This window comes from Leucoraja erinacea, chromosome 14, assembly GCF_028641065.1.
Source record: "Leucoraja erinacea ecotype New England chromosome 14, Leri_hhj_1, whole genome shotgun sequence".
In the NCBI taxonomy this organism is placed as follows: Eukaryota; Metazoa; Chordata; class Chondrichthyes; order Rajiformes; family Rajidae; genus Leucoraja; species Leucoraja erinaceus.
Genome location: NC_073390.1, coordinates 27,603,288 through 27,617,827, shown reverse-complemented (window position 1 = coordinate 27,617,827; position 14,540 = coordinate 27,603,288). Strand labels below are relative to the sequence as shown.

Sequence of the window (14,540 nt, the reverse complement as noted above, 5' to 3'; positions counted from 1 at the left end):
TGTGCGCGCGGCCGTCAAGAAATTGTGTCCCCCCTGTCCCCCGGTCCCCTCCATGTTTTGATAGCCAGTTCCATGCCTGCCGTGGGGTGCAGTCCAGGTGATTTATCCACCTTCAGACCTTTCAGCTTCCCTGCGGTGACACAGAATATTGCCCTGCCATTCCCCTTCCGCACATTGAAACAGCATTGCTTTCTCGCCTTGATTGCAATGGATACCAGGTTAGAGATTGGGTTAGAATGCAATTCTTCTGTTTCTAATGGCCCCTGATTAATGCAATCAACATGCTACCGTACCATCAACACTACCATGTTCAGTTGTGAAGTAGAGTTAATGATACATACAAGGGCGGGGCATACACACCCAACCCTCCATCCTTCTGTCGATTCCACATGCCCGTATAATGGAAGAGGATCCAAGTAAAAACTTCCATTTGTCTGTCCTTGTAGATCTGTACCGTCTGCCTGACGGCAACAGTTCAAACAGGGAGTATCCGGGGTAAATGCCCGATAATGGAAGAGGATCCAAGAAACTTCCATCTGACTGAAAGAACCATCGTGGTCTCTTCAGGATCCTACCAGTCTTTCAGACAAGTTGATTCACTCCACAGAGTTTTGGACTGAAGAGTTGTGTTCATGCACCAGCCATGTCTATGGTAACATTGTAACAAAAGCAGCAATGTCGGTAACTCTCCAGCTGTGTCATAGAGTATTACAGCATGGTTTTTGCACAACCATCCAGGCTGACCCTGATGCCTAACCAAGCTAGACTTACTTACCTTTTCCTGTATTTTAACCCTCTAAACCTTTCCATTCAACTTGTAGATATTATAATTTTTTGACTGGTTGTTTCTGGTAGATAATGCTTTTTTTTTTTAAGAGCACCATACCTTTGAAAACACTGTTCCTGTACCTGCTTCAATCATTTTCTCTGACCGCTTGTACCACCTTGATAGAAGGTGTGGAAAAAGTTGCCCTTCAGGTGCCCTTTAAAAAGTTTGCACTCTCACCTTACAACTGTGCCCTCTATTTGTTGTTTCTCTAGCCCTAGTGAGCTTGAACAAAGCAGATTAAAACCAGTTACAAAACAGAAAATAAACTGCTGGAAGAACTCAGCGAGACATGTAGCATCTGTGGTGGCGAAGGTTGGGTGATGTTTTGGGTTGAGACCCTATCACAGGACCAGATAATAGGCACAGAGGGAAGACCATTGTGTAGAAGTGAGAGGGAGGCTAGTAGGTGATAGATGGAAACAGATAAAGGAGGGATAATTGTTAGATGAAACCTGGAGGGTGAGGGTGATGTCTATGTAATGAGGGGGGAAAGGATGAAAGAGGGATAGAGAGTTTGGGTGGGGGGGGGGGGGGGGGGGGGGAATAGCAGTAGTATAAGGGAAGAGGTTGAAGGGGGTTACTAGAATCTGGAAAATTTAGCGATCAAATAACATTGGTTTGAAGCTGTCGAAGTGGAATACGAGGTGGTTTTCTTCTAGTCTGCATTTGGCCTCATCCTGGCTGTAGAGACCAAGGGCAGACAATTTGACATTTGAATGGGAGGAGTTGTGATAGCATGTATCGGAAGTTCATGAAGGCTGTTGCTCCTAAAAAATGAGTATCGCCTACCAGTCTTTATCTCGCCCCCCTCCCTCTCAGTATCATATACAAGCTATCACCCCTCTACACCTTCAAGTCAAGTCAAGTCAAGTTTATTCGTCACATACACATACGAGTTGTGCAGTGAAATGAAAAGTGGCAATGCTCGCGGACTTTGTGCAAAAAGACAAACACACAACCAAACAAACTACAAACAGAATGGAACAGAATCACATATTATTTTACACATTAAATATTGTGGGCGGACGGAAAATGGAAAAAAACAGCACTTTATAAAAAAAAGCAGTAGAGTGGTACATTAAAAGTTAGTCCTGGTGAGATAGGAGTTTACAGTCCTAATGGCCTCTGGGAAGAAACTCCTTCTCAACCTCTCTGTTCTCACAGCATGGCAACAGAGGTGTTTGCCTGACCATAGCAGCTGGAACAGTCCGTTGCAGGGGTGGAAGGGGTCTCCTATGATTTTTTTATTGGCTCTGGAGTTGCACCTCCTGATGTATAGTTCCTGCAGGGGAGCGAGTGACGTTCCCATAGTGCGTTCGGCTGAACGCACTACTCTCTGCAGAGCCTTCTTGTCCTGGGCAGAGCAATTCCCAAACCAGATGGTAATATTTCCGGACAAGGTGCTTTCCCCAGCCGCTGAGTAGAAGCACTGAAGGATCCTCGGAGACACTCTGAATCTCCTCAATTGCCTGAGGTGGTAATGGCGCTGCCTTGCCTTACTCACGAGTGCTGCGGCGTGTGATGTCCATGTCATATCCTCAGAGATGTGGACTCCCAGATATTTAAAACAGCTTACCCTATCCACAGGATCCCCATTTATCCTCAATGGAGTGTACGTCCTCGGATGATGTGCCCTCCTAAAGTCCACGATCAGCTCCTTCGTTTTTTTGATGTTCAAGAGGAGGCTGTTGTCCTCCACTCGAACCTTTAGTCCTGAACCATTTAGTCCCAACCAGAAACATCAGCCATCCATTACCTTCACAGATTTTGCTTAACTTGTTTGAATTTTTCCAACATTTTATCTTTTGCTCCAGATTCCAGCAGTTGCTTTAAATAGGTTTTCAGAATTTAATCTTTTGGTTCTGGTATTGTGCTTGTAACCTAGTGTTGTTTTCCCACCAAGGAATAAGGTATTGCCTGTGGCTAGGTTGAGTGTTCTATTCCATTCAGTGTCCAAGAGACCAAGTACCCCACAAAACTCTACTACCACTTTTGTATTCCTTATGAGAAGAACATAAATAGGATCAGCAGTAAACCTTACATTCCCAAGGACCTGCTCCGCTATTCATTTAGCTCAGATACCCGCATGGTCACGGATAGAACATGCAACTCCACACAGACAGCACAAGGTGAAGAGTGAATGCTGATCATTGGAGCTGTAAGGCAGTGGCCATAACTTCTGCAACCATTCTTTTTCATCTATCCATCAAATCCATCCTGAATTCACCTACCACCTACCCATACAGGGAAAATGTTACAGTCTACCATATCATTGGGATGTGGGGGGAAACCTGGGGGAAACCCAAGCGACACAGAGAGAATGAGCAAATGGCAAACAAGTAGCGGCAGAGGTCAGAGTCACACCCGGGTCACTGGAATGGTAGGGTAGCAGTACCTGTACCACCTTCTGCCCCACTCTGATGACATAACATATTCCTAATGACAGATATTAGCCTTTCCTTCTTCCATATTGTCTCTTTTCATGAACAGGGGTGTTCCATTTTGCCAGTTTATTATCTATTTATTTCTACCTATTAAGTTGATTTTATTTTTCTTAAGCTGATTCAAAGTGGACAACATCTTACACAGCTTAATCTCCTTTGTAACATCACACTCCTGCCTAAAACATAACTGTTCCTTGAGTTCAATTTTCAAACTTCGATGGACACCTCTGTATTCCTGCATTCAAGACAGTGGTTTACATGAAGGAAATATGAAACCGACACTTCGCATCTCTGGGAGCACCATTTGTCACGATCAGTCAATCGGGGAACTAACTCTTTAATAACCATTCTCTTCCTCCTCCCTTCCAACCCACGTTACCAAGTTAGTTGCAATATTCTGCACTACTAGGATTGACATATTCCTTAGTGTAGAATCTCATTAGTCATAACCTGGAAATTTACTCATGTTGCAAACCTTTAAAGATAGTATATTTGTGTTGATTGAAGTACCCTATTGCTTAAGAAGATTTATTTTAGTTAAATGTCCAGTATTGTGCTGCCACATCTGTTCTATATTTTCTGTTGAGCACATTTGTGGTGCTACACAACAAGATGGAAGGTGTCTTCATTGTGAAGACTGGATTTGTTCTCCGTAAGGTCCTCTCTTCTGCTGATGCTGTCATCGATGTACTCACCCATCATGTTCACTAGTGGTACTACCAAAGCTATCTTTGTGATTGAGTGGTTCCTCATCCACACTGTGTGTGCCCTTTATATTTTCAGTCATTTTTTTCCCAACTGTTGTTCAAAGTGAGGAATACGGATTCATTAGTCGAGCAAGGACAATGACTAGTAATCGAGAGGAGGGTTCCTTGTCTATGTTTACCAGCCATCATCCAATCTCAGCTAATGAATCTGCGCTCCTAATATTGACCCAAAGTCGTATGTCATAGAGCTATACTGCACCGAAACAGGCCCTTTGGCACAATTCATCCGAGCTTATCAAGTTGCTTAACCAAATTAATTATATTTTTGTACAGGGCCCTAATGAGACCACACCTGGAGTATTGTGTGCAGTTTTGGTCCCCCTAATTTGAGGAAGGGTATTCTTGCTATTGAGGGAGTGCAACGTAGGTTCACAAGGTTCAGTGCCGGGATGTCATATGCTGAGAGAATGGAGCGGCTGGGCTTGTATACTCTGGAGTTTGGAAGGATGAGAGGATATCCTATTGAAACATATAAGATTATTAAGGGTTTGGACACGCTAGAGGCAGGAAACATGTTCCTGATGTTGGGGGAGTCCAGAACCAGGGGGCACAGTTTAAGAATAAGGGGTAAGGCATTTAAAATGGAGATGAGGAAACACTTTTTCACACAGAGAGTTGTGAGTCTGTGGAATTCTCTGCCTCAGAGGGTGGTGGAGGCCGGTTCTCTGGATACTTTCAAGAGAGAGCTTGATAGGGCTTGATAAAGTCAGGGGACATGGGGAGAAGGCAGGAACGGGGTACTGATTGTGGATGAAGAGCCATGATCAAAGGTTATAGAGCAGAGCAAGATAGACCATTCCTCCGAAATCCAATGGACTGACGTGTAGTACGTAACGGAACGTCATGGCCGCCATTTGTTTATGCCAAACGCGACAGCTTTGGTAGCGGGGACGAACTCCACAGTTATACAATCTGCTCTTACATCAGGTCGCAGGGAAAAGCAAAGATACTAGAGCCTCAAGCGTCTGCCCATGGTCAGTGCTCCTGAGGCAACAGGCAATGCTCCTCTCGTATCTTTGGTGTAATCCGTTCCAAAGATTGATCCGCTCTATCATCTTTGGTGTAATCAGTGTTGTAGGGAACAGTGTTTTATAGAGCACTGATCACTTCACATATTTAGTTAATATTATTGTAAATTGCTGCTCAATAAAATGGCGTCATGTCATACCCATGTCATACTACGCTTTTTTCGCAGAGCGGCGCATCGTGTCCTGCTCTATAATCTTTGGCCATGATCATATTGAATGACAGTGCTGGCTCGAAGGGCCGAATGGCCCACTCCTGCACCTATTGTCTATTGTCTATGCCAGTGCTTGACTCTTGACTCTCCAGACCCTTCCTGACCATTTATCTGTCCAATTATCTTCTAAATGTTGCAACTGTATCCTCCCCCTACCAGTTCCTCAGGCAGCAAGTTCCATATACTCACCACCGTCAGTGTTGAAATATTCTCCCTTGGATCATAGGAATCATAAGAATCATAAAGCATGGAACCAGGTCCTTTGCCCCAACTCTTCCATGGATAACTGATGCCCTATCTAAGCTAATCCCATTGGCCCACATCCCTCTGAGCCTTTCCAAATGTCTTTTAAAAGTTGTTACACTAACTGATTCAACTACTTCCTCTGGCAGCTCATTCCATATACCACCACCCTCTGTGTGACAAAGTTACCCTCAGGTTCCTATTAAATATTTCCACGCTCCACTTAAACCTATATCTTCTCATTCTTGATTGGCTTGCCCCATGTAAAATACTCTATGTGCCTTTATCCGATCTATTCTCCTCCTTTTTAAATATTTTGCCTTTTTCCTTAAACTTGTGCCCTCTAGTTTGAGGCTCCCCTACCTTGAGGAAGAGACTGTGGACATTCACCATATCTATGACTTCATGGGGCATGGAATCGGTGTTGAAGGTTTACAGGACAGCTTCCTCTTGCCTGTTCACCCCCATGCTGCCGCGTCTGGTAGGTATGTTCAAGGCATCTCAAGGGATGCAGGGATGTGATAGAGCAGTCTGCCACATAACTGTTTGTTTTGACTTTGCATGTATGACACTGCCAGACTGTTGCTTCATTAGTCAGTGGGATAGCTCTCCCAATTTGGAGACCAGTCCCAGATGTTTGTGAGGAGGATGCAACAAGATCATGTCAGCTGGGAATGACTGAATGCGGTGCCCAAGCAAGCACTGTTCCAGTGTTCGGTCTGGTTATATCCTTTTCCTGCTTTAATAACTCAGTGGTGGGTGAGTCTTTTCTGTGGACAGTTCAGAGCCACCCACATTTTGGTGGAATATGAGTCGTGTTAATGGGATCAGGTGAAGACAGCAGGGTTTTTTCCCTGAGGAACATGAGTGAAGCAAATGAGTTTTTATGTGCTTTTCCAGTCATTACTAAATTTGGTTGTTTTATTTGAAATTGTTGTTTCTATAGGTGTCAGCGTGAGATTTGAGTGTGTAGGCTGCTGATTCAGGACTCGGGGAGACTTACCCAGGCCATTGTTCAAGTACTCCTCATGCCTTGAAGAAAATTTATACTTCAGGAAAAGGTATGTTCTGACCTATCTTTCACTTTTTCCCCTTGTGTTGAATCTTTGACTATTGTTTGGTGCCATTTTTGAAGGTGATTTGCAGTTTTCTCCCCAGTCTTCAGGATGCCAACAGCAACATCCCCACCAATCTGACTGGCCAGCGACCACTGGGAGGAAATACTCTGTTCTCAGCAGGGGAGGGGGGATGAAATCAACGTGCACGCTTTGTGTTGTCCAGTCAGTCAACTCCATGCATGCACTGGCCTGGAGTCCTGATGCATGGAGCAGGGCTCCACTGTCATGAGTCCCAGTTTTCTGTACGTAAATCCTCCAGTTTAGGCCTTCTGGGGATAATGCTGAATGTTAACATCCGTTTGTATGTCTGCCTGTACAAATTTTAAATCGCATTTCTCTTGCTGACCTGCCACGTCACCTGTTCAAAAAGGGGCTGATCTCTTCACTTGGTTCCAGCCTCTAATTCACTTTACCCAGACAAGATATTTTTAACTTACATGGCGCATCTTTACCATTGCCCCTGGAGGTGTTGTTGGTTGTTATCAGAAATCATCACCAACTTGTCGCTGTTATATACCTTGCTCCAGGGTATCGTTTGCCATCTCTCAAGGCAACCGATAATGGTGCATCGCTGGAGAGCTCTGCACTGTTTATAGACGATGACTGCCTTTGGTATTATAATTACAACCAACAGTGGCATGATGGTACAGCAGTATAGTTGCTGCCTTACAGCGCCAGAGACCCGGGTTCAATCCTAGTATGTGTAGGATAGCGTTCACCCCGTGACCGCATGGGTTTTCCCCGTGTCCTCTGATTTTCTCCCACACTCCAAAGACGTACATGTTTGTAGGAGAAATGGCGCAATAACATTGTAGAATGTCCCTAATGTGTGTAGGATAGTGTTGGTGTGCGGGGATTGCTGGTCAGCGTGGACTTGGTGGGCCTAAGAGTATGTTTCCATGCTGTATCTCGAAACTAAATTAAACTAAACAGTGTTGTTGCTTTATACAGCAAGAAAAAAGGCCTTGCGGCCAAACTCATCCATCCTTAACAAGATGCCTATCTAAAAGCTAACAGTCCCATTTGCCTGCATTTGGCCCATATCATTTTCAATCTATACTCAACTGTTGCTTCATTTTTTTCCTCTGCTGTAAGTGGGTAGGTTCATCAGCTGCTGTAAATTGCCTCTACTATGTAGAATCTGGAGTGAACAGAGAGTAATGTGGGGAGTATAAAATGGGGATAATGGTGGATTAGATTAAATGGTGTCTGATGGTGGGCATAGACTCAGTGGGCCAAATGGCTTCTGTGGACTTTTATTATCATGTGTAACAATTAAGGTACAGTGAAACTCCATTTACTGTGACTCTGACTATATGAGTTGTACAGATTTTCTGGACAAAGGAGTTACTGAGGGCCATTAACAAAATAAGACGTTTGTCTCGGGCGAAACCACTTTCTCTTTCTGAACCCGTTCTTTGTTTTCACAGTGACCACTGACCAGAGGCTTCGAGTTATGAGAAAATGGCTGAAAGGACTGGCATTAAAAAACGGTGGTTCCTGTGCATCATCCTCCTTGTCGTTTTAAGTTTAATTTTGTACGTGACAAATCAGTACAAGTTTCCGCAGCGTTTTCCCAACCATAAGGCCCAGAACTTTGAGGTGACAATGTTACAAGGGGCCAACTACCCAAACCTAGAGCCTGGAATTATGTTTGTGGAGACTTCTGATACTTTGATTCCATCAGAGTTGACTATGTGTGCCATTGAATCAGCTGCACTGGTAAACTCCAGAAAGCAAGTTTATTACTTTATAAAAGAATTCACTGGTAATATTTCAGCACTTGAGCAGACTAAATTTAAAGGCCTTCATTTACTTTCTTCGATCCATAATATCACCTTGCTGCCCTTGGATCTGGAGGACTTGTTCTACGGGACTCCTTTATTTGACTGGTATAAGAAGGTAAGAGAATTTAGCTTGATTTGTAACAGCTCGGTTTGTAGTTGTCACAAGCTACAATTGAACATTTACAAACAAAATAGTCAGCTTTACATTGACAACCTATCTACAGTAAAGCTCGATTAATCTGATATGCTCAGCACTTTATGTTTAATTGGTAGATTTTCCACACTATTGGATGTCATTCACTTAATATCTTGTAACCTTTAATTCACTTCTTGTTGTCAGTAGTATGGCAAATGTTTTGGTGAACCCAGTAAGTTCGAAAGCAGCATGGAAACAGGGTTTCAACAGAGTATGGGAACTGTTGTGTGGAGGGGAGAGTGGGGCCCCTGAGTCCCAGTGTATTATGGTGTCTGTAGGAGTCAACACTTGTTAAACCATATGGTACAACAGCGGGATTTCTGAATCGGCAGTGGATTATCAGAGTTTTACTGTACGTTTAATTTTCATAATTTGCATAATATTTGATTAGAATTCTTGGTGTTTTGCTCTTGGATAGTTTTTCTCAAACAAGTTGTCCCATGATGAAGAAATATTGTTAGAATTGCAGAGTTTGCACACTGGGCAAATCTGACCTTTGGATTCCATAGCACATAAACAAATTCTTTGGGCCCACCATGACCACGTTGATCCATTTACCCGTGTTAGATCTATATTCTTAAGTGCCTTTCCACTAGTTTAAATGTCTCTTAAACTGAATAATTATACCTGATCCTACCACCTCCACTGGCAGCACTTCACAGGTATTAAACGCTGTGTAAAATGACATCATAGTCATCTTCCCATGATGGGGTTATCAAAAACAAAAGGGCACAGATTTAAGATAACAGATTCAGATTCAGATTCAGATTCAATTTTAATTGTCATTGTCAGTGTACAGTACAGAGACAACGAAATGCATTTAGCAGGAAGAAGTTTAAAAGGGCATCTTCTCAAACTATGCCTCTCATGCACTTTATACTTCTCTCAGGTCACCTTTTCACCTTCTTTGCTCCAAGGAAAACAAGCCAGTCTCTCCAATCTCTCCCCGTAAACAAAGTTCACCAATACATGAAACATCCTGATGAATTTCCTTTGCACTCTCTCCAGCAAATGCGCATTCTTTAGAAAAAAGCTATTTCTGATTTGTATTTCTGTTTGAAGTTATAGGGATTTATTATATTCTCCTGATTTTAACATATGCCCACTGTTGAATTGGTTTCACTCTATACAGCGAGCTGTGTCTTTACTGAGCAGAACAATGAGGCAGGATTTGAGTCCTTGATCAATCTACTTGCCAGTTCCATTCACTGTTCATGACTACGTGTCATTTTTAAAGTCTTTAATCTCAGGGTTATGGATGCAACTGGGGAAAAAAAAGGTAATTTAACTTTCTGGATAACACTGATATTTTGCAATGTAATGAATGCACAGCCGTCTGTGTTGTCCCTGGGAGTGCAGAGTATGTAGAGGTTTGGATTAAAGTCAGAGAGGAGAAGGAGGCTGTCTACCTACAGTCCTTTGATGAGTCAAAGTTGTGAATGTTAATTGGAAAGAAACATGACATTTTTGTTTGCAGATGAGCTTCCCGTCCCTCCATTCCAATGAGCCACATCTGCTTTCGTTCTTCACTAACTGTTTCCCACCTAAATTAACCAAATTGTTGTGATCTTTGTGTTTCTCTTTAGTATAAAAACATTCCTAAATCCCAATTGAGGCATCGTGCAACATCTCCATTATTTGCAAATCAACGCATTATTAAAATGTGTTGTATTTGCATTCAGATTGCCTCCTCGGATATCTCAGGGTAATGAAATAATTCGATACTTTCTTTTGAGCAGATTTTGCTTCCATGTTCATTTGAATCGGAGTCAAAGAGTTATACACCATGGAAACAGACGCTGAAGCCTAACTTGTCCATGCAAAATGTCAAGCTGAGCTAGTCATATTTGCATGCATTTGGCCAATATCCGTTAAACCATTTGCATCCATCAACTCATTAACTTCATTATCATACACACAAATATGATGAGCTACAAATATAATGAAAATCTTGCAGCAGCATCACAGGCCCACAGACTGACAATGCACAAAAACATAAATTATACGTAAATTACACAAAACAGTGAAAAGAAAAAAACTGCAAAGAACATTAGTGCTAAAATGCAACCGAAAACAAGTGTATGGCAGTCTGTGGTGTTCCATTGCTCAGGTAGGATTAGGGATGTTTAGGTCAGTCCGATAGTTGCAGGAAAGTAGCTGTTCCTGAAACTGGTGGTGTGCAACTTCACGCTTCTGTACAGTGAGAAGAGGGGATGACTTGGATGGTGTGGACTCTTTTTGTTGAATGCCTACATCTTGAGGCCATGCCTCAAGTAGATGCTGTACATGTCTTTTCAACATCTTAATTTTCCCCACTACAGCTTTCACTGGCTACTTGTTCCATATACCCATCACTTCTCAATAGATTAAATTGCTGCTCAGTTCCTTTTTAAGCCATTCCCCTTTCACTTTAAATCTGTGCTTTCTAGTTTCAGATTCCTCTACCCTGTGAAAAGGAACATCCACCTTATCTAGGTCCCTCATGATCATTTTTAGGTTTATTATTGCCACATGTACCGAAGCTTTGTTTTGCATGCTATTGGATCAGATCAGATAAATACAATCAATTCAAACTCAATACAATAGGTAGAGCAAAGGGAAATATTCAAAAAGCACAATATATTTCTCAGCTTTGTTGCAAATCAGTTCCATATACAAAGTCCAATGTCTGCAATGGGGTAGAGATGAATCAGATTGTACTCTAGCTTATGGAAGGACCATTCTGTAGCCGGATAGCAGAGGGGAAGTATCTTTCCTGTATCTAGTGGTGCTTGCTTTCAAGATTCTGAACCTTTAGCTGGACGGGAGCAAGGAGAAGGAGGAATGACTGAGGTAGGAGAAGTCTTATGTTGACTACTTTTACGAGGCAGTGTGCAGTGTAGATAGATTCAAAAGTCAGAAGTCCAGTCTGCACAATGTACTACAACTCTCTGCAATTCCGTGTGGTCTTGGGCAGAGCTGTTGCCAAACCAAGCTGTGATGCACATGACAGTATGCGATCCACGGTGCATCTGTTCTTAGAGTCATTGGAGATATGTCAAATTTCTTTAGTCTCCCAAGGAAATAGAGGCATTGAGTGCCTTCTTTACGGTCACTCCAGTGTGGTTAGTCCATGACAGATCATTGGTAATATTAACGCCAAGGAACCTGAACCTCTCAACCAATTCCACTTTGGCACCATTGATGCTGATTGGGGCATGTACTCCACCACTCTTCCTGAAGTAGATAACTAGCTCCGTTGTCTTCTGACATTCATGAAGAAGCTGTTGTCCTGACACCATGTTACTAAGTTCTTTATCTCCTTCGTGTACATGGTCACAACATTGCTTGTGATGTGGCCCATCCCCGTGCTGTCATCTGCAAACCTGTAGATGAAATTAGAGCTGAATTTGGCCGTACAATCAATAGTGTATATAGGGAGTATAGTAGGGGACTGAACACATCCTTGTACTGGTATTGAGTTATTGTAGGGAAGGTGTTGTCATCTATCCTCACTGCTTGTGGTCTATGTGTCAAAATCTTGAGGACGCTATGGCAGAGGGGAGTGCTGACTCATAGATTTAGGAGTTTTGAGATGAGTTTGGATGGGATAATGGTGGTGAAGGCATATGTGGAACTGGTGGACACTTGATGAATCCTGGCGACCATATCTGCAGCAAATGCTGATTGATTGCGGAACTGACTCAAAGTTGATGACCTGGAGTCTGTGCTTCAAAGGCCGCGGCACATCAGGGATAGAGAGAATCACCTGGGTGCAGTGTTTCGGGAGGCAGTCACACTCATTAGTGTTACTGCTTCCAATGTGGTCCATGGTTAGGAGGAAGATGTGACTGCAAGTGAGGCAGTCAAGAGAATAGCGGCAAGAACAGCGTTAAAGGAGCCTCAGCCCTTGAGCTTGTCACGCAGTTCTGAGATTCTTGTTCCCTGTGCAGACAAGTATATGTGCAGTTTATGTACAATTTGTTTTTATGCTGGGAGGTCAAGCTGGCATCTGGTGGAGGAAGTAGCGAATGCCTTATTGTGGTGATTTTTCTCCGTGAAAAGGCCAAGCAAATTGAAGGCTCAATTTATTGCGTTTGTGTGTACCAGCTCTGAGAAGGCAGGCATGCATCTGATAATTAATCTTTATCTACCGAGTGCTCTGTCAGCTGTGGAGGATGGAGGCTTGGCTCATTTCAAACTCTCAGATTATTCTATTCAATGCAGATCGATCCTGAGAATGAGAAGTATTGGATACACGTGCTGTCTGATGCTTGTAGGATTGCGTTACTCTGGAAGTATGGAGGCATCTATCTGGACACGGACATCATATCATTGAAGCCTTTGAATTTTATAAACTTCATCTGTGAACAGTCATATAATTATGCCAATGGGGCAGCTTTGGGATTTAGCCGCAATCATCCATTTACAAAGGAATCAATGTTTGAATATGTTGAAAAATATATAGGGGGGAAATGGGGGCAGCAAGGTCCTGACCTCATTACCAGAATGCTGATGAAATGGTGTGAAACTGAAGAAATCAATGACTTTCTTAACAAAACATGCAAGGGAGTTACCTTTTATCCCAAGGACTGGTTCTACCCAATTCCTTATTCTAGTTGGAAAAGCTATTTTGAAAATGATAAATGGGAAGAGAATAACTCTGTTGAAGATCAATTCTCAGAGACTCGAGGAGTACACATCTGGAATTTTTTAAGTAATGGAAACACAAGGTACATAAAAGATACCCAATCATATATGGAATATTTCTTCAAGAACTATTGCCCCCGAACATATGAAACTCTCCAGCAATGATTTGACTACTTACTATCTACTACTGAAGAAATAATTCATTGACGGATTACCGTTGGCTTCTGCTTGCTCATGTTTTCTAATGATTCCACAACTTCCTGCTTTTTGTGCAGCTTCAGGGTACTGGTAAGAATAGGAGACTAAAAATGGTGTGCCACTGTATAATTCAACATGTACTGAATTTGATAAGGATGTTCTCATGGATCTTGGGAGTTGATTTGAACGGGTCACTAGTTCCTCCTCAGTTCCATGACTGTGGTGGGCTAAGCTTATTTATCCCATATTTCATGTTTCCTTGTGTTGACTCCCACTATTGCTGATATTTTCTTACCAGGACAGAAATAGACTTTATTTGTAATTGTTGGGAGTTTACTTATGGCAGTAAGTTTAATTAATTAACACCACACATCCATGGAATATTCAGTCAATTTTTGCCACTTAAAAGAAAGAGTCTGCTGCTCTTTTCCAGCAATCAAGCAATGGTTACGATTTGTTTTGGTTGGGTGGTATTCTAGATTCTGATACAAATCTACTGTTGTGCTAGACTGTTGTTGACTTGTGCAGTTATTATTATTGAGTGGATTCCTTCAGGTAAGGTTATTTTGTTTTTAAACATGAATATAAAAGATTTTAATATTAAATCTCTGGGACAATTAAGTTTAATGTTGGCAATGCTAGTTGCCTGAATATTGCTGCTTGCCAATAATGAGATTGCACTTGATTATACAAAGAATACAAATTGTTACTTTAGATAAAAATCGGATTTATGATTTTCTGTACAGAATTTCAGTAGACGATCCTGAATGGTGAAATAAGGGAAGGTGTTGCACTATTACTACCTGTTGACCAGCTGGAGAACTTTTCAATTGTGCCTAATTATGTAAATAAATTTATGCAACTATTGCTTTGACTTTTTAATTGATCCAAATGAGTGGTTTGTTTGTGATCACAACTGGAAGGAAAAGATAAAAAGCACCTCAGCGGAATTTGCTGTAAAAAGACTGAAGTAATGTAACAATGTTACAATATTTTGAGATTTTAAAAATCAAGTTTCTAATTTATCCCATCAGATAAAGCATAAAAAGAAGTTTAATTTGACACCTAATTCACTTTCATATCTTCAGT

General features: G+C 42.1%; 1 protein-coding gene and 1 long non-coding RNA gene across 12 annotated transcripts in view; one reads left to right on the top strand and one right to left on the bottom strand.

Annotated features, from left to right (window-relative positions):
• LOC129703452 (lactosylceramide 4-alpha-galactosyltransferase-like) overlaps positions 1-14,333 on the top strand; it is a 35,697-nt gene extending 21,364 nt beyond the window's left edge. For 5 of the 11 annotated variants that reach the window (XM_055645917.1, XM_055645913.1, XM_055645914.1 and 2 more), the window contains exons 2-5: positions 5,871-6,004; positions 6,470-6,584; positions 8,072-8,543; positions 12,831-14,333. In XM_055645917.1, coding sequence (XP_055501892.1) covers positions 8,106-8,543; positions 12,831-13,418 — 1,026 coding nt within the window. In that variant the 5' untranslated portion in view covers positions 5,871-6,004; positions 6,470-6,584; positions 8,072-8,105 and the 3' untranslated portion in view covers positions 13,419-14,333. Of the gene's footprint in view, positions 1-5,870; positions 6,009-6,469; positions 6,585-8,071; positions 8,544-12,830 lie in introns of all 11 variants that reach the window. The other 6 variants (XM_055645912.1, XM_055645922.1, XM_055645921.1 and 3 more) reach the window with 2 other exon arrangements.
• On the bottom strand, positions 9,381-11,289 carry LOC129703453 (uncharacterized). Its single transcript, XR_008724561.1, has 2 exons — positions 9,527-11,289; positions 9,381-9,486 (listed from the first exon to the last, which is right to left on the bottom strand). It is a non-coding gene; the product is annotated as an uncharacterized LOC129703453 (long non-coding RNA).
• Positions 14,334-14,540: the final 207 nt, after the last annotated feature.